Raw genomic sequence first — 25,346 nt, 5'->3', positions numbered from 1 at the left:
AAAAAAGGCAAAGAAACATTATTTATACAGTTTGATTGCTTTCATGCTGTTGCTCTGCACCCTACAGTAGTCTCCATGAGAATCTGGATGTAATTTCTTGCTGCTTGGAACTATTTTGCAGTGATTACTTGGTTGCATTCCAAGTACTGCCATTTGGTCTGAGCCTGGAGATGTCATAGACTTAATTCTCCCACCTCTCGGACTGTGATGGGGAAGATGTGAAATTTCCCAGTTAGAGGACTACAAGGTACCACACTTCATTTGCTGGCGTTGGAGTGACTTCACAGCTGGAACTGGGCCCTGGATTGTAGTCTTAGATTATTGGTCCACTTGTAGCCAAAATGCCTGATCCAGAAGTCCAGTCCGTTGGAAAGGGAAACTGAAATTGACCTCCTATGCCACCAGGGTTCCAGAAAAGGGAAGCCTGTTTATGTTGTAGTGGGATCTCCCTGATGGCTTTCTTTTCCCACTTGTAGTAAAAGCTGGCAAAGCTTTTCTGACTCCTCAGATACTTCCCTCTACCAGAATTTCTAAATATGTTGCACTTTCCCTTCGCAGGCATGTCATTTTGACTTTTCCCAGAAGTGGGGCACCGAGGGCTCTGCCACCTTCTACTCCGGGTGTGGATGCTGCCACACCTGCCCCCTTCTGGCTCAGGGAAGTGTCTTCTTGCCCACATCCTTTCAGTAGGGAGAGGTTCTTATCCTCTGATGCCTCCACCTTGCTGTTAAGTAAGGCCATGTGCCCAGAAACCTGGCCTGATCTTTCTGTGATAGTGACCCTGGGCCACTGGAGAGTAACGTAGCTCCGCTGGGCACGAGAGGCTGGGATCAACAGGCAGGGGCCTTTCTAGCCTTTAGAGAAGAAAATGAAGTTATTTCCTCTTCAGACTTTTAAATCCAATGGAATGATTTTTTTTTTCTTTCTAAACAGGGAAATAATGTTATAAAAGCATCTTTTTCATTATTTGTTTGCATTCCTTCCCCACACCCTGGTGTTTTAAAAATGCAAAAAAAAAATACACTTTTTGTACAAAAACACTTAAAAGATTAAAAAAAAAAAAAACATGTTGGCCTACTCATTTGTGTGAAAGAAGAGGGTAGATACACTGGAATGATGGAGTAAGACAGCCAAGACCAATTTTCATCCTTTTACTGAGGAGGGAAAAAAAAAATATTTAATATTTTTTGTTGTATAAGGAATAGCGCCTAAGGCAGGTACTTCTACGCCTGACCTCAGCCCCACGCGCTCCTGCTTTATAAAGCTATAGGACAGAGCAGAGTAGGAATGGGAAAGGGAGGGCAGAAGACAACAGATAAACTGGAAGGGAGCAGGGGATGCAGAAAGGATGGCAACCGCCACATGCGTGCCAAACAGTCCCTGCAGCTAATCAGGACGGTGCCAGCCAAGTCTCTGCCCTGGCTGGTGACCCTGCCACGGATGCAGGAGAGAACGTTCAGTACTAAGGGAGGGACAGCACAACTCAGCCACAGCTACAGTCGGACAATCCAGAGGGAAGAGGGGGCACCGGATTCTGCTACTTGTGTCACACAAGCTGGAAAAACCCTGCCTCCCGCGCGGCTGAGGCACACCTACATCCCAGCCACCTCCTGGCCCCCGGCACCGTACACTCCTCCTCCTGGAGGACCGAGACCCTGGCTAGACACCCCGCTCTGGGATAAGGCTGAGCAGTCCTAGTCCTCCAGACTGCCTCTTTTGTAAAGACTGGATCGGGGGAGGTGAGAATGGTACAGATTTTAAAAAACAAAGTAGAACCCAGAGAAATGTCAGAGCTGCCGCCATGTAGCACCAGCGACCAAGCCTCGCACTGTTCTTCCCCGTCTCAGTAATCCACTCTACGGAAGGTTTACATAATTGGAACAGCTCTTTCTTCCCTGTGAAGTCTGCTGACACCAGGTCATAACCTGGACAGTGGGGAGTGTCTGCCTTGGGCTGGTTTGTGCAAGAGGGCCACCTTAGGTCTCCTTGAGGACATTTATCTTGGCGCAGATCTTGAGGGCCGGGCCCAGCTTGATGTTCATGGCACTCATGAGATGTTCCTCTTTAAGTAATAAGAGGGCCTGTCCGTCAATCTCCTGGGAACGAAACTCCTCTGCGATCTCTTGGCAGCCTAGGAGGAAACGGTGGGAATTAGTATGAGGAGCTACGTGGTAGCACCAGAGTGCCTGTCCGAAATCCAGCAGTGCAGTGGCCTGAGATGGCAGGCTTCGGGAGCAAACTGAAATCAGAGAGAACAACAGGAAAAAAAGCTGAGATAAAGGAAGAACAACTAAGTTGTTCAACCAGGGGAATAAATTCAGATAACTTGAGGGGAGAAAGGGAGGGAGCAAGATATATACATTTTCTTTGATGCTGGTAAGAAAATCAAAGAGCCTTTGTGACATTTTAAGGGGCCAGAATTCTGACAAAATAGCAAGGAAGGTGGGGTGGTTTTCTGAAGAAAACCATCCCGTTGTCAAGAACAGTTTATAAACAATCCTGCCTTGAAGAGAGCAGGGCAACAGTGGCCCATGATGTCCTAACCCCCTTCTCCCCTGAACAAAAGTCTTTTATCCATGCCAGAGAGCCCAATGAGTCATACAGTAAAAACACGCTTTACCTAAAAACTACTGGTAAGAATCATAAGAGACGAAAATCCAGTCTTGCAAAACTGCTGACACAGCATAGGACAGTCAACCCAGAAAACCTGCGAGCCCAGGCTGTGGACCAGTCACGTGAGTAAATACCAAGAGTAGCGCCTTCATCATACCCTACTTAAGCCTCTACCTCTTAAGTCCATCAAGTTCCTGTTACAAAGGCCCTAAGGGATGACCTAAAGGAAACTGCAGGAAAACTAAGCACGCAGATGACCTGGGTTCCGCTGGGGAGGCCCGAGATACCTTGCAGGGAAGCGATGAACTCATACACCTCCTCCACGCTCCAGCGGCTAGGGTTACTGGACAGGAACACAGGGTTGATGCCGTGCAATTCTGGAGTGGGCGGAGCTGTACTGGGGTTCCCCAGGTCACGCTCTCCATGGCCAGCTCTCACAGATAAAGGCCCAGGAGATGTTGGAGAGAGTGCTTCATCATAACTGGAATTATCTGAACCCCGGCTGGAGTCCTCTTGACCCTACAGAATAAAATGCAGAACAGTGAGGTCATGAATGACGGTGCCCTGACATTTCTTTCCCATCTCCCCAGCCACTCTGGATTTGGGTTAATATGGGGCACAGAGAAAAACTAATCTCAATAATCTGCACTTCACTTGCAAAAGCCCAAAGTCACTAGCCTGCTCTCAAGTGCCTTTCAAGTATGAACTGTCACTCTCTTGATCCTCCCCACCTACCAACAACTGACCTAGAGTCCCCATACTCAAATGCAGTGGAAGGACTAACAGATACACGAGCCAGCAATTGGGTGAGAAGAGACAAGAGGGCAGAGTCTTCTGGAATTCAGAGTAATGCAGTCAGTGTGGAACCAGAGTTCTGGTCTCGTACTTTTTTAACCTGGGCAAAGGGGTTGCCCTGTAGGAGCAGAGGAAGGGAAAAGGCCCATTTTAAAGGGAGCGGCTCACCCGGTGGCGCTTGCCCTGGATCTTGGCTCGGGCGATGTCGGAGGAGCTGCGGCGGGGTCCGCGCCGGCGAACACGAGCATAGTTGGCTTCTTGAAACTCTTTCATTTTTTTCCTCTTCAGCCGGAACTGGTGGCTACAGCTCACATTGTACCTACAAGGCAGAGCGGAGACAGGATGTCCCAGGTGCTTCCACAGGAGACCACCTGCCACCCTGCACTGAATGCGAACCGGTACTTTAAGGGCTGACTTGGAGAAGAGAATGAAAGCAGAGAAGGTGACATTAAGTATCAGCCTGGAGGTGGTCCCAGGGAAGGGGGGCAACCCTACATGGAGGAGCCAGCGCTGGGCTGAGGGCGAGGTGCCTGCAGTACCTCTTGGCGCAAGTCATGGAGCAGAATCTCTTGGAGCCGCGAAACTGCTCTGCAGGTGCGTACTTCCCGCAGTACTCACACTTCAGGAGGGCCGCCTTCTTGTCGAGCTCTGAAAACAAGGCATCGCCAGAGACTTTCCGTTGGTTTCTGCTGCCGTACAGGCCATCCTTAGGCCCGAAGCTGGACTCCAATTACTCCCAAGGTTTGCCCCCAAAGACCCGCACAACCTAACTGGGCATCCCTAAGACAAAGTTCAAGCTCCAGAACCTTTATGGACATGGCCACTTCCTAACCTGAAGCCAGACAATTTCCACTTTCAATGACTAACTTTATCCTAATTCATAACCTAAGATTTCAGACAAGACTGCATTTCTGAACCAGAGAGAGGAACGAATTACTAATGCCTGGAAAGATAAAAGATCCCTCTCCCACAGAAGTTTCCAAAAGGCGGGGGGGATGTAAACAAGACTCCTTAACATGTATGACATAATCTACAGTACAGAGAAATGGAAATTAAGAAATAGCCTACTTTAAGATCCTCTTTTGAAAAAATATATCCTTCTAGTAAATAATTCAACAGATTGCTTTAGCTTGATAAAACCCCCCTAATCCTATGGAGCAACTTTTGTGTGATTCTACACATCCCAACAATATGGATTTCCGTGTGTGGAGGGACTTCACATAATTCCCACTTGAAATATGTAATTCCTATGTTACACTAAGATCTCCATCAGCCTCCTTCGCCAGATGGGTCTCTAAATAAATACTCACCAGCAGACGGGCTGTCCCCCCCTAAGGGGCCACCTGCCTGATTCTCGTTCAGCCCTGTGGTGAGGCCAGTATGTAGTGGCTTCTCCGACTCCTTCAATAACTGAGAACAACCCACCTGTCCCAGAAAAAGTTCACAGTTAAGTAGCCTAATTCCTTTCTGCTTCCCTATGGCTTTCCCCAGCACTCCTAACCGCCTTGTCTTTGCCCGGGTCTCTGAGTTAGTGGCCAAGTCTGATGGGAGAAAACCAGTTCCAGTATGGTGATCTAGAATCTGTAACTGGCTTTTTTCACCGGAGAACAGGTTCCTACCTGGCTCTGTATCTTGTCCTTCTCCTCCCTAAGGTGCAGGGAACACTAGGAGTCGGCATGCCTGTGTTCTAGTCCCGGTTCTGCAACTCTCGGCACCCAGGAAAGTCCCTTCCCTTCTCTCCCACAGTTTTCTTCACTATAAAACAACCTAGTTTGTCCGACTGAACATGACAGCTCAAAGGTCACTTTCTTCCTTTTCCTCTCCTCTTCCCAACGTTTTCATTTTCTGGTCTACATATTCTTTCCTTTTCTCTACCTTCCTTCTTCACAATTAACCATACAAACAACAGGACTGAACCATTCTCTAATAAATAGTTCTGAGTCTTCTGATTTTAATGGAGTTTGAAAAGACAACAGTCAGACCAAGTCCCCACTTGAAAGCGCCCCCTTCTGGCCCTGCCCTCACCGGGAAAGGTTCTGCTCCCTCCTGGATAACGAAGCCTTCGATGATGTGGGTGAGAATCTGCGGCTTCACAATGGCCTGTGGGGGTTTCGAGTCACCCATCTGCCTGGACACCATGGCCAGTGTTGGAGGGGGTGCTGCTGGGGCAGGAGCCAAGGCCACCACATCGCTGCTTGGGGTATTGGCAGTCACGCTGGTCACTGGGTCAGCTTTCTCTGGAACACAAACACAGACTGAGGAACAGATATGGGATGACCTCACTGAGCCATCTATGAGCCAAGCCCGCCTGATCGTCTGCAGTGATACATGTTCCCCTTTGATCATTCACCCTGGAGTCCCTGTGACTGGACCTACTCATGTGCCCACCAAGTTCTACTGACTCAGATTTCTCCTTTAGCTCATTCAGAACTTCTCACTGCTGAGCACTCCAACAGCACTGCAGAGGGCAGCTACCTCCGAGACCACTCTTCTCTTCCATGGCCTTCGGGCTCTCAACTACTGGAGACGTCTTCGCAGGAAGCATTGAGCTCAACGTGGAGACATCATCTCTTTCCTCCTCAGACTCAGCCTTGCGTTTTACAGCCAATGTCTGGGGTTTGCCCTATAAAGTGAAGAACAGGAAGAAAAGATTTATGAGTGAAGGATAACAAGGAAAAACAATTACTCCCATACTATTAGAGAAAATTTTCTTAGTTTTGGGTTCCCCAATTTATGTATTTCCCACGGTATACTAAAATTTCTGGTCATTCCCAAGAAGTGTAACTTCTACATCAGGACCAAAAAAAACACATGATTTAGTCTTGGCCTAGACCTGGAGACTGGTTTCATCATGGCCCAACCAAGAACTGTCGTTTTTATAAAGATGGATTTTGGTGGTTAAGGCTATCTTGATTAACTCAGTACAAATCCTAAAACATAGAATTTCAGTAGCAAATTTAGGAGTATGAAATTCTATTATATACATCAATCTCTCTCTTACAACAGGAACAAATGCATGCCAGGATCTTAACCTTCCATCAAGATCTGACTTCCTCTTACAACAAAGCAGATAAATACCAGTACCTTAACCTTCTCAACTCTTTATCCCCTTCCTAAATTAAGCTCTATTTCCACCCAGCCCCAGGTCCACTCAAGGGTGACAGTGCCCTCAAAAGCATCAGACGTCACTCACCGGCAGGTGCACAGACTGCATGTAGAAGGCGGCAGGGACCTGGGCTACAACAGGGGAGGAGGTGGTCGCCCCACCCTTGACCACATGTGCTGTCCCCTGCACAGGGGCAAGGGTCATCCCAGAGGCCAACGTGGGAGGGCACTCCTGCAGCGCACCAGGAGCCTGGGATGATGGTGGCGAGGAGGCCAAATGGGCCTGACCAGGCTGCATGGTACCCGGCACCCCCCGGGAAGTGGGTACGGCAGCTGCCAGCTGTGCCAGCCCCAGAGCCTGGGCCTGGGCTGTGCCCGGCTGTCGGGTGCCCACAACTTGCACAGGGATATGGGGCGGGGGCTGCTGGGCAGCTGACATCTTCGCAGCCCCTAACTGAGGAGGCTTGATCGGGGCTACAGATGGTTTGGACTGGATGGGGATGGGTGGCTTGGGGGTTGGGTCGGGTGGGAGAGGCAAGGGCGAGGACTGAAGCATGGGCTGAACAACCAGGGTCTGGGCTTGCTGCTGGGACTGGGAAGGCGGGACCTGCGGAGCGGGGGGCACCGGCGGGGGCGGAGGGGCAGTGAGGGCTGCGGCCTGTGGCGGCGGAGGCGGTGGCTGCTGCTGCTGCTGGGCCAGCTGCAGGTGCGTGGCGGTGTGCAGGAGCTGCGACTGGCGGTGCTGGAACTGCTGCTGGTGGTGGATGGCGATCTGCTGCTGGATGACCACCTGCTTCTGCTGGAGGTGGATCTGCTGCTGCTGCTGAATCAGGGAATGGGGCTGGATCTGCGTGTAGGTGGCTTCAGGAGCAAGCCCACAGCGGAACAAAGAGGAAGACGAGCAGAAAATAATCGTCCTTTTAAATTAAAAGTAAAAACATCTTTCCAAAGCGTACCTAGTTCTGGACTGAAAGAGAGATGGAAAGCGAACCTGGGAGGACCTCGTTCACTCTTTCCTTCCAGTCAGACGTCACCAGCTACCTCCAGTCTCAAAGACTCCAGGGAGGGAGCTTCCTTGCTCAATCATTTAACAGCCCTCAGTAACCTCTTCCACTTATCTAATTTTTATTCTCTTTGCTGTACTTAAATCCTGTTACCTTGCACTCAGCAAGGACAACAGCGGGCCCGTCCTCTCCAAGCTTAGACTCAGCTCCTCAAGCACTGAGTCCACGCCTTACTTATTTCTACATCCTGAGAACCCAGCCCAGGGCCTGGCACGTGAGAAACACGTAACAGCCACTGAAAGAATAAATGTCCCCAGAGATAAAGATGCCAACATCTTCCCACGAACGCCTGGTCTCCGGGATCCATCGGTTTCAGTCAACACCCAGAAGTCTTAAGAGTCAGCAGCCGGAGGCTCAGACTCTCCCTAGTTCCCTCCTCTGTAAGCTGGAGCTGCGTCCTGCCATGTCCAGAGGATGCACGTGAGAAGAAAGCGCGCGGGCAGCTGCGCGCAGCAGTGTGCGCGCACGAGGTCCGCGCGGCACAGCTGGTAATTAGCGCTTACGTTTCAGGCAGACGTTGTTCAAACAGAGCGACAAATAAAGCACCGGAAGCAAGGAAGGCAAACACACGCGTACCAAGTAAGGCACTCATACCTAGCTACCCACAGCCCGAAAGCAAGGACTAACTCTTGCAGGTCATGATCATTATTACTGTTATTTATTCTTTTTTTTTTAATCCTTATCATCGATACAGATGATCACAAGTTGACTATATCAAACTGTGGCTCGATTTGCTGGTCCTAAGTGCTCTTACACAGACTGTGCCCTCCACTGGGCCAACAGACCAACATCAAACAGAGAGTGAGGAGAGAATTCATCCCTTATGCTTAAATCACAGGGAGTCTGTATCCCTAGCACTTCCTGGAACACAGCAGGTAACTCAAAAAGAGCTGAGTGAATGAAAGGGTTGAGTGAAGAAATTCAAGAACTCAGGACCTGAGAGAGAGAAGACAAGGCCACATGCCAACTGACGGCTGCCCAGGGGACACAGACAAGGTCCATCTCTGTGACCTGGCCCCTGTCTCTCTGGACTAATAAGATCAAGGCCGATGTGATTCTCTTCCCTTCCACTGCTCCACGACCAAGACACGCAGGGAAAAAGGCAAAGATATGTACTCTGAAGACTTCACACAAGCTCCAGGAGGGTAACGGCATTCTGAGAGGCGACAGCTTACCTGAGCTAATGAGGGTCTGGCTGGGAGCAGGTGCGGCTGTCCGCGTCAGGTTCATGCCCACGTTCTGCTGGCCAGTCCCGTCTGCTTCCGCCTTCTTGGCCGCTGCGCTTTCGGCTTCTGTCTGGCTGCCCTGACTCACGGTCGCCGTCTGGGCTGCAGGCAGGGGCTGCACCACTCCTGTGCCCTTCCTGGGACAGCTCCCACTACCGCCCATTCCTGCGGAAGGCAGCTGGCCCAAGCCCCCAGGCGCCTGGCCACCTCCGCCTGGACCCATGGACCCTGGGATGCTACTCCCACTGCCTCCACCGGATTGACTAAGGTTGAGGGACTGGCCGGAGGCCCCAGAGGAGGCCTGAGCCACAGCTAGGGCCTGGCTTGAGGCCTGGGAGAGGCTAGAGACAGGGGAGGCTCCAGGAGGAATGGCCTTCTGAGCAGAGCCTTGCATTTGGGGTCCTTGGGCTGAGGCCTGTTGGCTCCTGACAGCCAAGTTCTGCACCTGGAAGACAAGAAGAAAAAGGCAGACTGAGAAAGGGGGAACAAGGGGCACTAAGGTCAAAGATTTCTGGGGGGAAAGGGGGTGGGAAGGGCTAAATTTGGGAGTTTGAGATATGCAAATGTTAACCACTATATATAAAAATAGATACAATAAAGTTTTTAATATGTTTTGTTTAAAAAATAGATAAAAAACAAATTTCTTCTGTAATACAGCACAGGGAACTATATTCAATATCTTAACATTTAATGAAAAAGAATATGAAAAGAAATATTTGTGTGTGTGTGAGTGTGTGTATGTATATATATATATATGCATGACTGGGACATTGTGCTGTACACCAGAAATTGACACACTGTAACTGACTGTACTTTAGTTTAAAAAAATATTTCTGGGACTGCTCCAGAAGTAGTGGTGACAGCTTCAGACCCTCCACAGCCCCCCTCAACTCGTACCCCCACCTTTACAGTCACACGCACTGACGGCCTTGCAGGGGAGGAGCTCCTGAGTCATAGTGGATTTTTCGGTCTCCTTCATTCACTATCAAATCTATCACCAAGTCTGGTCATTTTATTCCTTCAAAATGTCTCAGAGTTTCTCTTTCCTCCCCTCATTCACTCAGCTTCCACCCAAATACCTGCCACGCTCCAGGTACTCCCCTGGATACTGGGAATGCACAGAAGAAAGACACAAGTCCCTGCTTTGAACGAGTACTTTCTACTAGAGAACAAGACACGGAAACCAATGACCAAGTAACCCTACGCACAGACGCGCGCACAGTGCCGTGGGAGCACAGAGGAGAAGGATTAACTCAGACAAGGCAGATTAGGGACAACGTCCTAAAACAGGCGATGTTTCACCTGAGAACCAACAGGTAATAGTGGAGGCAGAGGTTTGAAGACATAGGAAACAACATTTGCAAGACCACTGAGCATAGCATTTTTGGAAATTATAAATATTTCGCTATACCTGGGATGAGCTAGAGGCAGTGGCAAGAAATGGAGCCAGGAAGGTAGCCAGGCTAGGGAGGTCGGAAGAGGCCAGATCTTGAAGGGCCCAGTGCATGAAAATAAGGAGAGACTGAACTTTGGTTTGGAATCCGAAAGTTTACCCGTCCTCTTTGCTGTTACATTCCCAGCAGCTAGCACAGTGCCTGCCACACAGGAAGTGCTCGTAAGTATGGATGGAGAGAAGGCATGGGGGCACCTGGCTGAGTACAGGAAGCCACTGAAGAAGGTTAATCAGAATCATCAACGCTCAAATCAATAGCTGAATGCACTCTCTTAAACACCGCTGCTGGAAGTGTGAATGAGCACCACCACTCTGGAAGAGAGTTTGGCATCATAGAAGTTGAACATTCGCACATGCTCTAACCCAGGAATCCCCGAGAGGCGCTCTCGCTGTGCACAAGGGGAGGCGTGCGTAAGGATGATCACAGCGCTGCTACCCATAGTGGCGAAGGCCTGGAAATAACCCAGCTTGCCGTTACCCGGAGAGAAGATGAATGAACTGTAGTGCATTCACACAATGGGATATTACGTACAGGTCAAAAATGAATAAAGTACGATGACATGCAACAATACAAATGGATCTTGACAATAAGCTACTAAGGAAGCATTCCCCAAAACACTACATACACAAGTACCTTCTATACACACACACACACACACACACACACACACACACACACAAATATATATGGTATGGTGTCTGGGATTTGCTTCTAAATAATCCCCAGGTGAAGGGAAGGGGCCTGGAGAGATGGGCCATGTGCTGATAAATGTCGAAGCTGGATGGTTAAGTACCTAGGAATTCATTTTCTTTCCTATTTTTGTATATGCTTGAAATGTTCCATAATAAAACAGACTTTTTAGAAATATACACAAAGGCAATAAAACTATATAAAAAAGGACACAAGGAAAGGACAAACCTAGGAATCAAAATGATCATTAATTGCCACCAGGGTAGGGACAGGCAGTGGATAGAACTGGGGGTGGCTTATATGATTAAAACTTACTGACAATAAACTTAAAAAGTGGGCCATGAATGAACCATTGAAGAGAGGATATCATGAACCAAGGGTTATGACTGATCAAATTCTGTACACCAGAGGTAGGTACAATTAAAAATAATCTTAGCAACAACATATACCTTCTTATTCAAAACTTATTCTGATAGTGATGTGGAGGAGGAGGAGACGTAGATAAGGATGAAGTCAAGAGACCAGTTAGGAAACGAGTACGATCAATTCAGGTGAAAAAGAAAAAGAACCCAAAGTCAGACAACAGGAGTAAAGAAGAAGAGGTAACAACTTTTGAGAGAGATTTACAAGAACCATCAGGACTGGGTGCTGGGCACTTAAATGTTATCTGGCAATTACATAGGGTTTTCTAATTGCCTTCCTTTCCGTTATGGCTATTTAAAATTTTCCTACCCTCCCAGGACCTCGGAACCACTTCCTCCTTCCCCTCTCACTGTCCACCCTCGCAGGGACCATAAAACTGTTCTGTGCACGAGACTTCAGCAGGTCCACCACCAAACCTAAAAGACACCCTCACCTGCATCAGCACCCCTCCCCCACTGCTCCCTCCTCTCCCTTCTCTCCTCCCTCCTATCAGAGGGCGGGAGGGTCCAGTCCCTCCTCCTTCTCAAGTGTTCTTTATCCATTCCCTCCTGTCTCTTCAACCTCTCCTCCACTGGCTCCCTGCCATCGCCAGGCCTGAACCCCGTCCCAACCCCAGCTTTACCTTCTTTCCCGTTACTGACAAACTCTTCATAAGTGTTTACAGTCACTGCCTTGACTCCCACCACCCAGTCATTGCTCAGGTCGCACTACCACCCGGGCTTCACTCCCCACAACTCCGCTGAAAGGGCCCTCCATCCCTAGCAGTAAATGCATCTTTCCAGCGTCTTCACTGCACTTGACAGGGGACCCCCTGCCACTCCTTGTAACATTCTGCTCCCCTGTCTTCTCTCTCTGTCGCTCTTTCCTGCTCCCCTCTGCCAGCTCATCACCCTCCGCTCAGCTTTGAGCTGCTCCATTTTCTAAGGGCTCGTCCTAACCCTCGGGGCTCCAGCTTGAAGGCTTTTCTTTTCTCAGTCCATACCAGCCCCCTAGGCGGTTTCAAATGCTTGACTCCACTGTCATCTATATGCCTCTACACTTGACTGTTCGCCTCCAACTCAGACCCCGCGTCTGAGCTCGAGCACCACGTATACCAAACTGCTGACCCCACATCTCCTGGAGGGTGGCTCACAAGCACTTCCACTGGGCACATCGAGAAGGGAACTTCCCCCCAAGTCCACTTCCCTGACACTCCTCTGGCATCAACAGCACCGCCAGCCCCTCGCTGCTGTCAGATCCCAGCTCTGGCACGTCCCTCCACTCCCCCATCCACCGGTCAGTCCTTCCTTTTCAATGATCTTCTAAGTTTTTCTCCAATCTATTCATTTCCTTCCATCTCCATGGCTACCACCTACTCCAAACACCATCTTTCCCCTAAACTGTTACAACACTGTTCTCACTCATACTCACACCATCTCCATTTATTCTCCATAGAGAAGCCAATAGAGTTCTTAAGAAAAAGAAATTTGTTTAAATCCTCAAGTCTCCATGTCCCTCCCATGTTTCCCATTGCCCTTCACATAAAGCCCCAAGTCCTAAAGTCCCCAAGTCCGGCAGGATGAGTTTCTCCCACCTCTCCAGCACGTCTCTGTCCCCACTTTCCAGGCTTCAAGAACATGATGGTTCTTCTTCCAAAGCCGCAAATACACAAAACCACTTCCCTCCTCAGGCCTCTGGACGTGCGGCCCCCCCACCTCCACCAGTCTCCTTCCACATCTATCCTGACTCATGTCTACAGGCCCCACTTAACTGCCACCTCCTCAGGGGGCCTTCTGGACTTCTACCCTCATCCCAAGGCTACATCTGGTCCCTTGCAGAGCACTCTGTACTTTCTAATGAAACAATTACTCAACCATTCGGGTGATTTTATCTTTTCAATGTCTGGTGCTTCAGTGATTTGTCTTCTCCATCAGTCTGGTGATCATGACCGTCCTGGACACCAAGGCTAAGGACCGCCCGCTATATCATGAGAATGAACGCTCTTTATGTCCAGGCACTGTTCAAACGCGTACACGTAGCAACTCACTTAGTCCTCACAACACAGCCTGAGGTAGGTAGTTTATAACAACTATTTTATAGATGAAGAAACTGGGGGAAAGATGTTAAGCCATTTGCCTGGGTCACTGTTGGAATCTAACCCAATTATCAGTTTCACACTTTCAGCTGCTCCTCTGTCCCTCCACACATTGACACACGAATATCTGACGAACAGATGGACAAATGAAATAGCTGGCTGTGGAAGCAGGCTCCACCTCGACCTCTGACCCCACTGCTGTCACCACAGCCTAAAACAAAGGCCTGACCTTGTAACTAAATGACCCCAACAGTTTCTTAACAGGTTCCCTAATTTCTCCTTCTTTTCCAGGCACACGTTCCTAGGTGATTCTTTCTAAAGTAGTTTCCTGACCCTATTAACCTGCTGTTCAAGCCAGCACCATGCCTGGCACTAGGAAGTCACTTGGCTTTCAGAATTCCCCCGAACGGACCTTTTCCACCACAGGCCCGCTGTCTCCACTTTATCCAGTCACCCCCACCTCGCAGTCACATACATGACTTAGGCCTTTACACATGCTGTTCTCTCTCCAGTATTCTTCTTACTCCAGATCAGATCCTACCCATCCTTTAAGAATCTGCTCAAGTTCCCAAAAGTCACTGAAAAGAGTGCAGCCGCTCTTCCCTAAGCTCATGCGTCACCCGCCCTCAGTACCGTTTACTTTTGTACTTCCTTGTACTCGAAGCTCTTTGAAGACTTGACTCATATCTCTTCTCAGTCCTCCAAAGTTCCCAGCATATATCTGAGCACATCAGGAGAGAGAGCTCAATATTGACTTGCTGACCCATAAACTGAAAGAATGAGGTAAGTATTATGAGCTCCCAGGTTGTGTCCTATCCATAGAAGCTAAAAATCCAGGCTCTCTCCACGTATGTACATAGGCTGGAGCTAAGGCTGGGGAAGCACTGGCGAGGAAGACTCTACTGGAACACGGTGAGCAGAAACAGGCTGCTGAAGGTTGAGAGCCAGAGTAACTCATAAAGAGTAGGAATCAAACACCGCTCCAGCAACTCAGCCAGGTCAGCTTCACGTCTGTCTCACCAGAATGCTGTCCGCCACCCCTCATCTTCCAGAGGCAGTACTGCCAGGAGAATTAAGACTGCCACAGAGGGCTAAAAGAATGGGAAGGAAATCTGACCTGCATCAAGAACAAGGCTTTCCAGATCCATAGGGCTGTTTTCAGTCCAGTCTAGCTCCCTTCCTAACTCAAGTAACTAAAAAGTTTTGAGGGATTCAAGTTCTAGAGGAATTCTGAAAAGTGGTGAAGTGGGAATGGGGTGGAAGGGTGGGCCCTGGTCCAGGGCCACCCCATCGCCCTCCCCAGTGCCCGTCCACAGGTCAAGTGGTCGCCACTGACCTGATCGGCATCTGTGTGGACTCCCGGAGACTGAGCAGATGGCGCCTCCTGCTGGACCGCGGCCACCGCCCCATTAGGCATCAGGATGAGCTGCGAGGCTAGAGGCACATTCCGGCCCAGGGTCCGGTTTACCTGCAATAGGTTTCCCAGCTGTGGCTGGCAAGGAGAGGAGGAGGAAGAGCAGAGGAAAGAGGACAAGAGGAAAAGAAGAAAGACAGAAGAAACGGAAGGGAAGGACCACAAGACAAAATAAACAGAAGATACGGAACAGCTAAGCCCTGCCCCTTGCCACACCAACCCAGGAGACCCCTATTCTCCATGTGCGATGACTCATCCAGAGGAAAACCTAGAACGTGTGCAAAACTATACGCTGATAACAAAGAGCCAAACATCAAAAAAGCTGAGATGACGAGGACTCTGGAGCAGGTGTTTACCTACAGTACGTTGCTAGGGTAAGAGACAACGGAAGGTGGGTGCTTGAGCCACAGGTTTAAAGAGGAGACCGTATCTGATGCAAATTTACTCAAATATTAAGGTGAACAGCTTCTAACTTCTAGAGGTCGGTCAGGCACAGGAAGTAGACCGGCTTGTCTTAAAACATCTGGGTGACCATGACTAAGTAAAACAGCTCTCACTCCACCACTCGTCACAGAACGACCATGCCCCTGGGACAGCCGTGGCTGCGTCCATGTCTTACCCGCAGGTACATCTGGGCCTGGGACTGGTTGAGGGGCGGGGAGGTGGTGTTCCCCAGCAGCACAGACTGGGTCAGCGTGCTAGCACTGGGGGAGCTCACACTCTGGGATCGGCTGATGAGCTGGGCGGCCGAAGTGGTGGCCAGGTTGATCTGTGTGGTACAGAAAGGAATCAGGACTGAGGATCTGGGAGAGGCACAGGGAAATACACACGACTGACAACTTCAGGATGATGTGGTCAAGAACAGACTAGCTCACTGCCATAGAGTCAGGAGGACATGAATACCACCTTCCTACCTGCAGCTGGCATCCTGGCTGCTGCAGGGCATGACCACAGCACAGAAACCAGTCCCTAACCAGCAGCGTAACAGTCGGGAAGGCAAAGCAACGAAATGGGACAGACGTTATTTCTCATTCAAGGGGCCAGAGATTAGTCCCTTTCCTGTGTTCCCTCCTCTTCTTCCCCAGGATTCTCCTCCTCCTTTCTTAGACCTCCTCCTTAAGACTCCTGTATTGATCCAAGTCACTCTCCCTTTTACTAGTATTCTCTACCTAAGAGCAGGAAATACCACTCGTGGCTCAATACACACTCTCAGATCAGCTGCACTAAGCAGTTTAACCCAGAGACCAAGGCCCCCGGCGGAGGGCCTCTCCGCGGGGTGAAGCGGTACTCACCGAGGCCTGGGTGGTGGTGGTCTGCTGCTGAGCGGTGCTGGTGTTCGGGGAGCTGGCCTGCCGACTGGCAGCAATCGTGGCCTGTTAGAGGGGACGAAGACAAGAAAAAGCAGAGACAAGGAAGGTAAAGGCTCTGAGTCTTCCAGTAATAAATCACAAGCACAAAACATACGAGAGATTCCAGGCAAGAACTGAGAAACTCTAGTGTGGAGCAAGGGAAGGTGCATTCACGTTACCCCATTTGCTAACCCAGTAACTCCCAGGTAACCCACCCGCAGCAGGCAGGCAACCGGTTCTCCTCCTCCCACCTTCTTTGAGGTGGAAGAACCTTTGGCCCAGTTACATCCTGAGCCACTAGTAAGTCCAGCCCAGAGCTGTCCAATACAAACAGAATGCGAACCACACATATAATTGTCTAGGATGGACATTTTTTAAAAGTTGAAAAAAAAAATGACAAATAAACTTTATTTAAGCTACTATATCTCATTTCAACATGTAGCCAAATAAACTACTGAGATTTTTTTTTCCACACTAAGTCTCTGAAATCCAAAATCATTTGGCACTTCTCAATGTGGACTGGCCATATTTTAAATGTTGGACGGCCACAGGTGGCGGGCTAACGGCCGCCATGCTGGACAGTGAAGGTCTAGCACACGGCCGTTCTGCCTCTCAAAGGTGGGCCTGCCACCGCCCTTCCTGCAAGCCCAGATGCTGGGCTCCTTCCCTCCTCCTGCAGGGGGATGGGAGGCAGAGGAGATCGCTTGCAGCCGGACCTAGTGGAAGATGCCGTGTGCCCCTGCCCACCTGCAGCGCCTGTCCCCTCCCTCCTGGGCCAGCGAGCTGCTGACCTCTCACCTGCTGGACGGCAGCCAGGCTGTGCAGCTGGGCATTGCTGAGCTGCTGCTGGAGCATGAACTGGTGGAAATACTGGGCAGCGTTGGGCTGACGCTGCAGCGCCTGCAGGGCCTAGGAAGGAAAAGAGGGGGTCAACCCGCTTAGAAGGAATCGCTCCTAACTCCCCTTCTGTGGGACTCACTGTGACCCTGCGACAGAGACATACGGGAAGGAGAGAAACAGAGGAAGATGGGTATCCAGCTAAATCATCAACATCTCATGTGTCCATTTTTATATCAGAAACTTCACATAGTCCTCCAAAAGTGGAGAAGCAATTAATTCTGCTATGCTCTGTTCTTGAAAAGTGAAGCAGTGTAGCTCATATGCACTCTTATTTCCCAAAATGGAATCTGGAAATACATGATATAACAGAGAACTGGGACTAGCCTCGTTGAAAGTAAATGGGACGGTGACTAATGTAAACAGAGAAAGAAAATAGAAGATCCATGTTCTGGGGATACAACAAAGGTGACAGAGGCTTCGTGGGTTGAAAATGATAAAAAAACAGAGTAAACAGTGACTTATGAAAGGCTGTATCAGGTAAAATTTTCAAGTAACTGGCATTTTCAAACATCTCCAGTATAATGCTAATGGGTGTTTAGAAAGATGATTCTGGTAATTCAGTTTCAGTGTTAATTTTAGGACTATGACTGTATTTTTTTTCTTTAATAATTAGAACTATTCTTAGGATGTGCACAGTTATTCTAATAGCCAAAAGATTTTTAGTAGAAGTTCTTAATTTTCATTACTTAGGGTGATTTACAAGAAAGACCAGACATTAAAAACCTGACAATCCATGAAGAGAAATAGTTAGAATCTAACTGCCTGAACTGAATGGTAGAAAAACCTTAGTTTAAAGACTGAACCTCACTCTGCCTGCTTGCTCAGACGGCTGTAAACTCCTAAGATTCTCAGAGCTGGAAGGGACCTCAGCTGTCAACTACTCCAGCTCCCCCAGTTTGCTGGGAAGGAGCTAAAGGGCAATTACCTCCCCACGTCCTCGCCCACCCAGAGCCGATACTCAGATCACAGCCCCTCCGAGCTGGGCCTCACCTGCACGGCCTGCCGTTCGTACAGTGACATCTGAGCTATCTGGGGCCGAGAGCTGCCCCCAGAGCTGGAACTCCCATTGGCGGAGTTAGAGTTCTGCTCGCTCTCAGTCTCCATGGTAGTGGTCCAGGGTCCCCAAGGCCGGTGCTCTGACTCAAGACCTAGATGGAAGCAGCAAAGGATTAAAATTCACACCTGATCTCAAGCCAGTATTCCACCTTATCATTCAAGTTACCTAAGAATCTTCCTCTTCCTCCATAAGCCATGCTGTCTCGGGTTTAATAACTGTCAAATCTTCCATGCACTCTTATAACCCTATCTCCCCACCATCTTCTGAATCTTTGCAGTGTCTCAAAAGAAATAATCTTTACATGTTCCCTCAAGGCTGTCATTACACATAAAATGGCCAGAATGTAAGACGGTTCCTCACAATAGTAAGGCCACCTTACACCCCTCAACACTTTTTAATAGTTTAAAATCTCCTCACTTAAAACATACTGTTACCTCATTTCTATCTGCATCTGTACCATCACTGTCAGCCTCAAATTAACAATAGTCACCATCTGCTGAGAAGCCACGAGGTGCCTCCTCTCCCTGGGCTAGGGTCTTCACCTCCATTCTCTCTCACAGCGCTTCAAGGTAAATGCGATTATCCCCACTTCACAGTTGTGGAAACGAGGTTTTCTGCGGTTAAAGAAGTTGTCCTAGTTGAGCGTCACATCTTTACACTAGGACATGCTTCTTCCAAACAAAAGGAGTCTGTCACTAAGGCCGCATCACTCACTCTGAGTACACGCTGTCTTCACTTTATAGGGAAGGAGCTTAGATACAGACACGTCAAACGCATCCCGGAAAGTTATAAAACCAGGAGGCAGAAGAGCTCGCCTAGAGCGCGTATAGCCCGAAGGGCCGCCTGGTCCCCGCTCAGGCTGCTAACACCGGGGCATGTCACTCTCCCTTCTTATACCTCAGTTTCCCCTTTTGCAAAGAGGGCTTCACAAATAAATGTAATACATCACTTTAACAAATGGCTTCCAGGTATTAAACATGTTAAAGACAGCAATGAAAATCTTCAAGAAAGTAAATTTCAGCTAAAGTGGTCGGAATTTACCTTTGGGGGGTCTACACTAAAATTTGCAAAAAAGAAACCAAGCAAAGAAACAGGAGATGAGAAGTAAGAAGAAACATGCCTTCAAAGCAGCACTAAGTGACAATTACTCGTTTTTGTTCATTTTAATTTGTCTCCTCTTTTGTTAAACCTAGACACTATATTCTCTACTTTTCAGGCGTGGAGCCACTATAAATATCGGGTCAGCAAATCACTATTTGATTTGGGAATGTAAACATCAAACCAGAATTTCTGCTAAGGGCTGTCTACAGTTTTATTACTGGTGGATATATTATAATGATTGCATCCAAAACAAACAAACAAACAAACAAACAAAGTAAACAAAATCAAACCGCTTGGCCTTGGAAATAGAGTTGGGGAGATTTCTTATAATTCCTGTCCCAGTATCATCCGATCACCTCATTATCCCCCAAGAATTCTACCCATCTCTTCAGTTGCATTTGGGAATAGCAAATGTCACTGCAAGAGTGGATATAACCCAAGAAGTACGTAGGAGAAATCATATTGCCTTCAACTCTAGTCTCTCTTCTCCCCACATCTTTCGCCAAAATATCAAAGCACTAAACAGATACAGACCCATGAATCCTCATTATCAGCATGTGAAGAAAAAAAGTGGGTAAAGATTAGAGGCAGCATGGCATTGTTAAGATAGTTACAGATAACCGGACTTAGTTCACTGAACTCAGAGACATGAGACCCCTTTACTAGCTTAGAGGGGACATTAATTCCCACCTTCATAGGTAAAAATGCTAATAAACTGTATGATTCCCCCATCTCCCCCAAAATGGAAGTCTTAATTTTTTTTCAGATTGTGAAATAGAAAAAGAGGTGGAAATGGACCAACTTAAAGTCTTTAATAAAATCAGGAAAAACTGTCGTCAAAACCAGGATTCCTGGATCCCAGGCACATAAATCTATTCATTTGTGATCAGTGTTGGAACTGTAAAATTAAATACAGAAAATGAAGATAAGAAAAAGTTTGGGAGGCACAGTGAATTGAAATTTTCAGAATTAAACTGGAAGAGAAAGATTGAGAAGCTGAACCGTAGAGGTCCCCGGAATAACTAAACCATGGTCATCCTGAAAAGATGTTTGGGTGCGTGTGGTTGGGCTGGGTAGGAGCACGGACCTTTGGAAAGCAGCTAGAAGAGAATATTGAAGCGGACCTAGTATTGGGCCTCCTGAGCCAAGAATTGGAGAAAATCAATTTCCCTTAGCGTGAAACTCTGTCTTGTAGGAAGGATGGGGCTTGGGAAGGGGGGCGGGAGAAGGGGGTTGGTTCGGGGAAGACTGTGCCGAAGAAAGGGAAGTAATCTGAAGAATGGGGAGAGCAGACGCCCAGGGGTCCTTGCTGGATCTAGAACCTTGGTGAGAATGAGGTTCCCAAGAGGAATCAAACACACCGGGGGAAGCGGGCCGACAGAGCGGTGCCAGGAGTGAAGTGACCCAAGCGAGCAGAGAAATGTGCTTACTGATAGCGGGGAGACGGGCAGGAGAGAGACAGACAGAAGTCAAGGAATCGGACGCTGAGGAACCCAGCGGACCATACAGGAAAAGCAAGGAGATAACTAGACAGCATGCTCGGATGGGAGAAGCAAAGTCAGAGAAGGGAAAATGAATGAGAGACCGAGCAGTCAGAAGCAACTAGGGTGACGGACAGACAGCGGTGAGCACGGCGAAATGAATAGCGAGAGGGCTCGGACAGGCAGAGCCGAGGACCGCAGAGCGCAGCGCTGGAGGTAGGCTGGGGGAGAGACTGGGGGAGGTACCTGGGGCGTTCCACACCCGAGGTGCCTGGAGAAACATCCCCGCGCGGCCAAGCCCCCAGAGGTCCTGCCCCTGCGCGGCCGCGGCCGCCCGCTTACCTCGGCGCCCGGCTCTGCACCCGAGCGCTCCCGGGGGGCGTCCACCTCACGTGCCGGGGTCCCCGGTCGCCAGGCTGGGCGGGGGGCTAGCTCGGCCTCCGCGGCGGGCTCCCCTCGCCTCCTCCCCTTCCTGGAGGGGCGGGGGCGCCGAGGGCGGGGTGGGAGGCGCCCGGCGCGGCCGCGGCTCCCCGCCCCTCCCGCCGCTCCGGGGTGCGGGTGCGGGCCGGGCCGCGGCTCCGCCAAGCCTCCGGGGCTCGCTCGGGGCCTGTCACTTCCTGCCGGGCCGAGAGGGTGGGGGCTGCAGGCCGGGGGCTGCGGGCAGGGCTGGAGGAGGGGGCTGGCGGGGAGGTGCTTCCGGGGCAGCCGGACCCCTCCCCCGGCCCTCCCCCTCCCCTCGGCGCCCTCCCCCTCCTCCCTCCCGCGCGTCCCTCGTTTCCTGCCGGCGCCCGTTGCCATGACGACGCCGCTGCCGGGCCTCCGCGCTCTAGGCCCCGGGGTTTTTTTTTCCCTCTCTCGCTCTCTTTCTCCTCTTTTTTCCCCTTCTTTCTCTCCGACTTCTGCTTGCTGGTGGGAGGGACGGAACGGAGAAAGTGCTGGCCTCTAGTGGGGGACTCGCCTCTCACAGAGCAGGAGAGGGAGATGGGAGAAGGGAGGGAAGTGACGTGAAAAAGGGGGAAAAAGAAGGTATTTTCTGCAGCTTCTGGGAATAAGGGATGGAAAGAAAGGATCAAAGGTACCAACAGGCTGAGCAGGAGAAAGCCAAGCAACGACTCTAGAGAAACGACAGACGGGGAAAGGAAATAAAGCTGAGGAAAGGGGAGAGAGAGAGAGAGAGAAAGAAAAAGATTGAGGAAAAGGAGAGAGAATGTTGATTGTTTAATCTTTCCCCTCAACTCGGAGAAGGCGGGAAAGCTGCACAGAAACAGTGAACCCATTAGGAGTGGACATTCCTTTAAAAGCAGCAGTTTAGTAGAACTTGCTTTGAATAACACATTTAAGCCTGTTACTTCGGGCGTTTGATGTGCATGTGTGTTCTAAGATTTTAATGTGTGTGTAAAAGAGACGACAAAAACAAGGGAGAAGGCAGGGGTATGAAGAAAGGAGAACAATAGGGCTGCGTTTGGGGATGCTGAGCATTTGATGAAGCTGTGGCCTTTGTTATCTTATACCAGTTTTTAATTCTCTTAATCGTTTGAATATTCAGCAAGTATTTCTAGAACACCTACTGTGTGCAGCCCCTGTTTTGGAGGCTTGGATTACATCAGTGCACAGAACAAAGACAACTGCCCTCATTAACCTTTGCAGATTGGGCGAGGGGCTGCCTTGTGGATAAATAACTAAGGTGGATGCTTTTTCTGATGTTATCATAGTTCAGTAACTATTTTTATGTCTTTTCCTGACCTCTGTTCTAGTGGGTTATTTTCTCTGTCAAGGAACTGTTCATTTTCTCCTTAAAGGAGCCCATGCATGATTTATTTTTGGAAAGAAAATAGAAGTATTCTCTTTGTTTATCAATTAGATTCATTTAGATTTGCATTGAGAGAGGTATGCTGGGATTCCCGGCCCTTAATTTGTGGTAGCCAGATTTATGTCAGAGAAAAATCTCAGCCAGGCTTCTAGGAACCAGTCAGACAAGTATGTGAGGGAAGAAACCGGAGGGCAGCCAAAGGACTGGAAGAGCAAAGATGTGAGGTGTGGGGAAGTGAGAGGGTTTGTTGCCAGGATGGATGACAGGCTTTGGCAGAGGATGAATTGAAAAGATTCTGGCAGAGAGAACTCGTGGTAAAAAACTAGGTAAGCCTTAGTCATTTAGTTCAAACCTAGATTTTTGGCATGTCACCGAAGTTTAAAGCTTTCTGGGGAGGCTAAGAATGGATATACTGAGCCTCAGCTGAATTTCCTGGCACCAATGAAAAAGTTCTATCTATAGACAGTTTTCAGGATTATATGATATTCAAGTCAAGAAGCATTATTCTTGTTTCCATGAGAGAATTACCACTGTGAAATATTTAAAGAAAGCCTATACTATATCCCAAGGATAAGGAATCCAGGTGTAGAGTGTATGCACTCATTTTTCGAACAGTCTGTGGGGTTTCATACCTAGAGGGTGCATGGCCACTTTAGCCCCATTAGAAATGGAATAAAATCACTACCACTGTACATAATTTCATTTCATCTCTAAAGATTCTTTTGTGTTTCCTGGGTCATGACCTTCTACATCTACTATAAGTTGTACATTTAGATGATATTAGGGGATAAGGTAGTGATGATGTGTGTTTTTGTTGAATGTCTGATAAATACTGTAATCACAGAGCATGCCTTATTGATTATGGGCCATTAGTTTAATTTTCATATGTTAAAGGCTTGTACTATTTCACAGTAATTCTTCTTAAGTTCATTTCTCTCCAAGACAGACCAAATTTCCAGAGTCAAAGTCTAATCAATTTTCCAAAGAAGAATTCAGTTTAAAAAAGAAATGTTTCAGCAGCGAAGTGTATTAGGAAAACCTCCACCCATAAGGAAACCTTTGTCAGACTACTAAATTAGCTGGGGAGCTGGTTGGTACTGAAAAGCTTATCTCAGCCTTAACCGAGCAAAACAATTTGTGAGCCCTAGAAAATCCTCCGCTGACTTTTTTTTTTTTTCTGTTTTGAATTTTTGCTAAACTTTCTCATTTTCATTTAATGATTCTGCTGGAATTAGCCTTTTCTTTTTCAAACCAAATAGCCTTCTGAATAGAGGCTAAATAATTTCTTTACTCTGCATAACACTGAAAGCCATTAGCCTAAATAGGTGAAAAGGAAATGCATTCTATCTGGTGTGTAGAAATTGAAGCCCTCCCTCTCAAACGTATCTAAATAAGGAAAGATCAGGATTGGAAGGAAATCAACTGTTTGGCAGCAACTAAAGCAAACAGAACAGAAAGTATCCTAATATAATTTTGCACATTAACTGAACATTGAATAAACATTCTTCGTGCTTCTCTTCTAAACCCAGCAAAGTGCAATGAATTGTGAAGGAAGAGCGGTGTTAGTGTCATTGGGATGTATTTACCAATAACCAAATAAGTAAGCTTGTGTGATCACATTCTTATGCAGATGTGAATGGGAGGAAGTAGGAGAAAAAAGAAATCATAACCTTTACTCTAACCACCACCAATTAGGGATGTGAACCACCACACACATCCCGCCCCCTTCGCACCACAACTCTGTATGCCACTTCAAGGTCTAAGTGGGAGAAGATGAAATGAAGATTAAGAAGATTTATAGACTCAGATTTTTAAAGCAGAAAAAAAAAAATAAAAACCTTTAAAACTATTCAAGCTTCTCAATATTAAGTGGAGAAAATTGAAGCTAAAAGATGAATATAGAAGAGGGGCATTTAATAATCCCTGGCAAATGGAAGATATCTAATAAATATTAGTTAACTGAATTAATTTCCTAGATGCTTGTCCTTCTCTGAACTGAAAAATGTGGAATTAAAAGATATATGAACACCTCTCACTCATCACCACTAATACCCATCATGGTGTTCAGGACACATTACCCCAAAATATAGCATCTTGGCATACTAAGTACCTGAAGCTGAAGGAATTTGAGAAAAATGGCCAAAGCAGGAAAGTCACTCTGACCTCCTCCTTCCCTCTCCCTTCTTCCCAAAAACAGGTTATAAAATCCTCATGTGAGACATGCCCTGAGAGGGAAGGACCATCCTTATCTCCAAAGACAAAAGGACTCAAAAAAGCGTCCTAACAAACAGGCCTTGCTAAGTTCCCCCCAATTACTACAGTTACCACATACTCCTTAGCCGCCGTTATCCCTCCATGACTGTTTGCTCTTCATCAAACCTAGCCGAAAAACACATGAGTCTGTTTCTCTGAGCCTTCATTTCTTTATGGAGGCTCCACATCACATCAAAATTAAACTAAACAAATTTTGTTGAAATAAATTTCTAGGCCAAAGATGGAGCCGCTCCTGCCCTCTCCATAAACTTTTCTGGTAGCTACTGTTAATCCTTAATTTACAGATGAGGGAATTAAAGCTAGGAAGTCCGATGGATTGCTCAAAGTTCATGGGACTAGTAAATAATAAGGTCAGAATTTAAATTCAGGTCTGTCCGACTCCAAAGCTCAACTACATCACATCTTTAAGTGTGAAAATAAAGTAGTGCAAGAGATCTGTTTAAAATGCTTAGCACACCCACAAATGTTTAAACAAAGATGCTTGGCGTTTCCCATCGTAAATACCTGCAGTGCAAG

General features: G+C 48.2%; 1 protein-coding gene and 1 long non-coding RNA gene across 6 annotated transcripts in view; one reads left to right on the top strand and one right to left on the bottom strand.

The window, feature by feature from the left end:
* Nucleotides 1-1,135: 1,135 nt before the first annotated feature.
* PHC1 (polyhomeotic homolog 1) lies at nt 1,136-21,210 on the bottom strand. 5 transcript variants are annotated; one of them, XM_064479018.1, is made up of 15 exons: nt 21,089-21,210; nt 18,098-18,255; nt 17,006-17,116; nt 16,151-16,231; nt 15,478-15,627; nt 14,781-14,936; nt 8,753-9,248; nt 6,602-7,374; nt 5,884-6,031; nt 5,434-5,645; nt 4,719-4,833; nt 3,948-4,056; nt 3,577-3,727; nt 2,901-3,132; nt 1,136-2,131 (listed from the first exon to the last, which is right to left on the bottom strand). In XM_064479018.1, exons 2-15 carry the CDS (start codon nt 18,209-18,211, stop codon nt 1,977-1,979), a joined length of 3,003 nt encoding a protein of 1,000 aa, XP_064335088.1. In that variant the 5' UTR covers nt 18,212-18,255; nt 21,089-21,210; the 3' UTR covers nt 1,136-1,976. The 5 variants fall into 5 exon arrangements, with proteins under 5 accessions (XP_064335088.1, XP_031300003.2, XP_064335085.1 ...); XM_031444143.2 differs by lacking the exon at nt 21,089-21,210 and adding an exon at nt 18,655-18,821; XM_064479015.1 differs by lacking the exon at nt 21,089-21,210 and adding an exon at nt 18,655-18,821 and having other exon boundaries at nt 14,781-14,912.
* LOC105098168 (uncharacterized) overlaps nt 20,482-25,346 on the top strand; it is a 27,583-nt gene continuing 22,718 nt past the window's right edge. Inside the window, exon 1 of the long non-coding RNA XR_004134090.2 lies at nt 20,482-20,962. This is a non-coding gene — a long non-coding RNA (uncharacterized LOC105098168). The remainder of the gene's footprint in view (nt 20,963-25,346) is intronic.

This window comes from Camelus dromedarius, chromosome 25 (assembly GCF_036321535.1).
Source record: "Camelus dromedarius isolate mCamDro1 chromosome 25, mCamDro1.pat, whole genome shotgun sequence".
Lineage (NCBI taxonomy): Eukaryota > Metazoa > Chordata > Mammalia > Artiodactyla > Camelidae > Camelus > Camelus dromedarius.
This window is presented reverse-complemented; position numbering and strand designations above follow the sequence as displayed.

Coding starts and splice junctions, on each gene's coding strand:
- PHC1 (XM_031444143.2), bottom strand. CDS start 18,712: ATGGAGGTGAAGACCCTAGCCCAGGGAGAGGAGGCACCTCGTGGCTTC. Junction 18,256..18,654: donor TCGTGGCTTCTCAGCAGATG/GTGACTATTGTT, acceptor GCTTCCATCTAG/GTCTTGAGTCAGAGCACCGG. Junction 4,834..5,433: donor AGGGAGCAGAACCTTTCCCG/GTGAGGGCAGGG, acceptor TTTCTGGGACAG/GTGGGTTGTTCTCAGTTATT.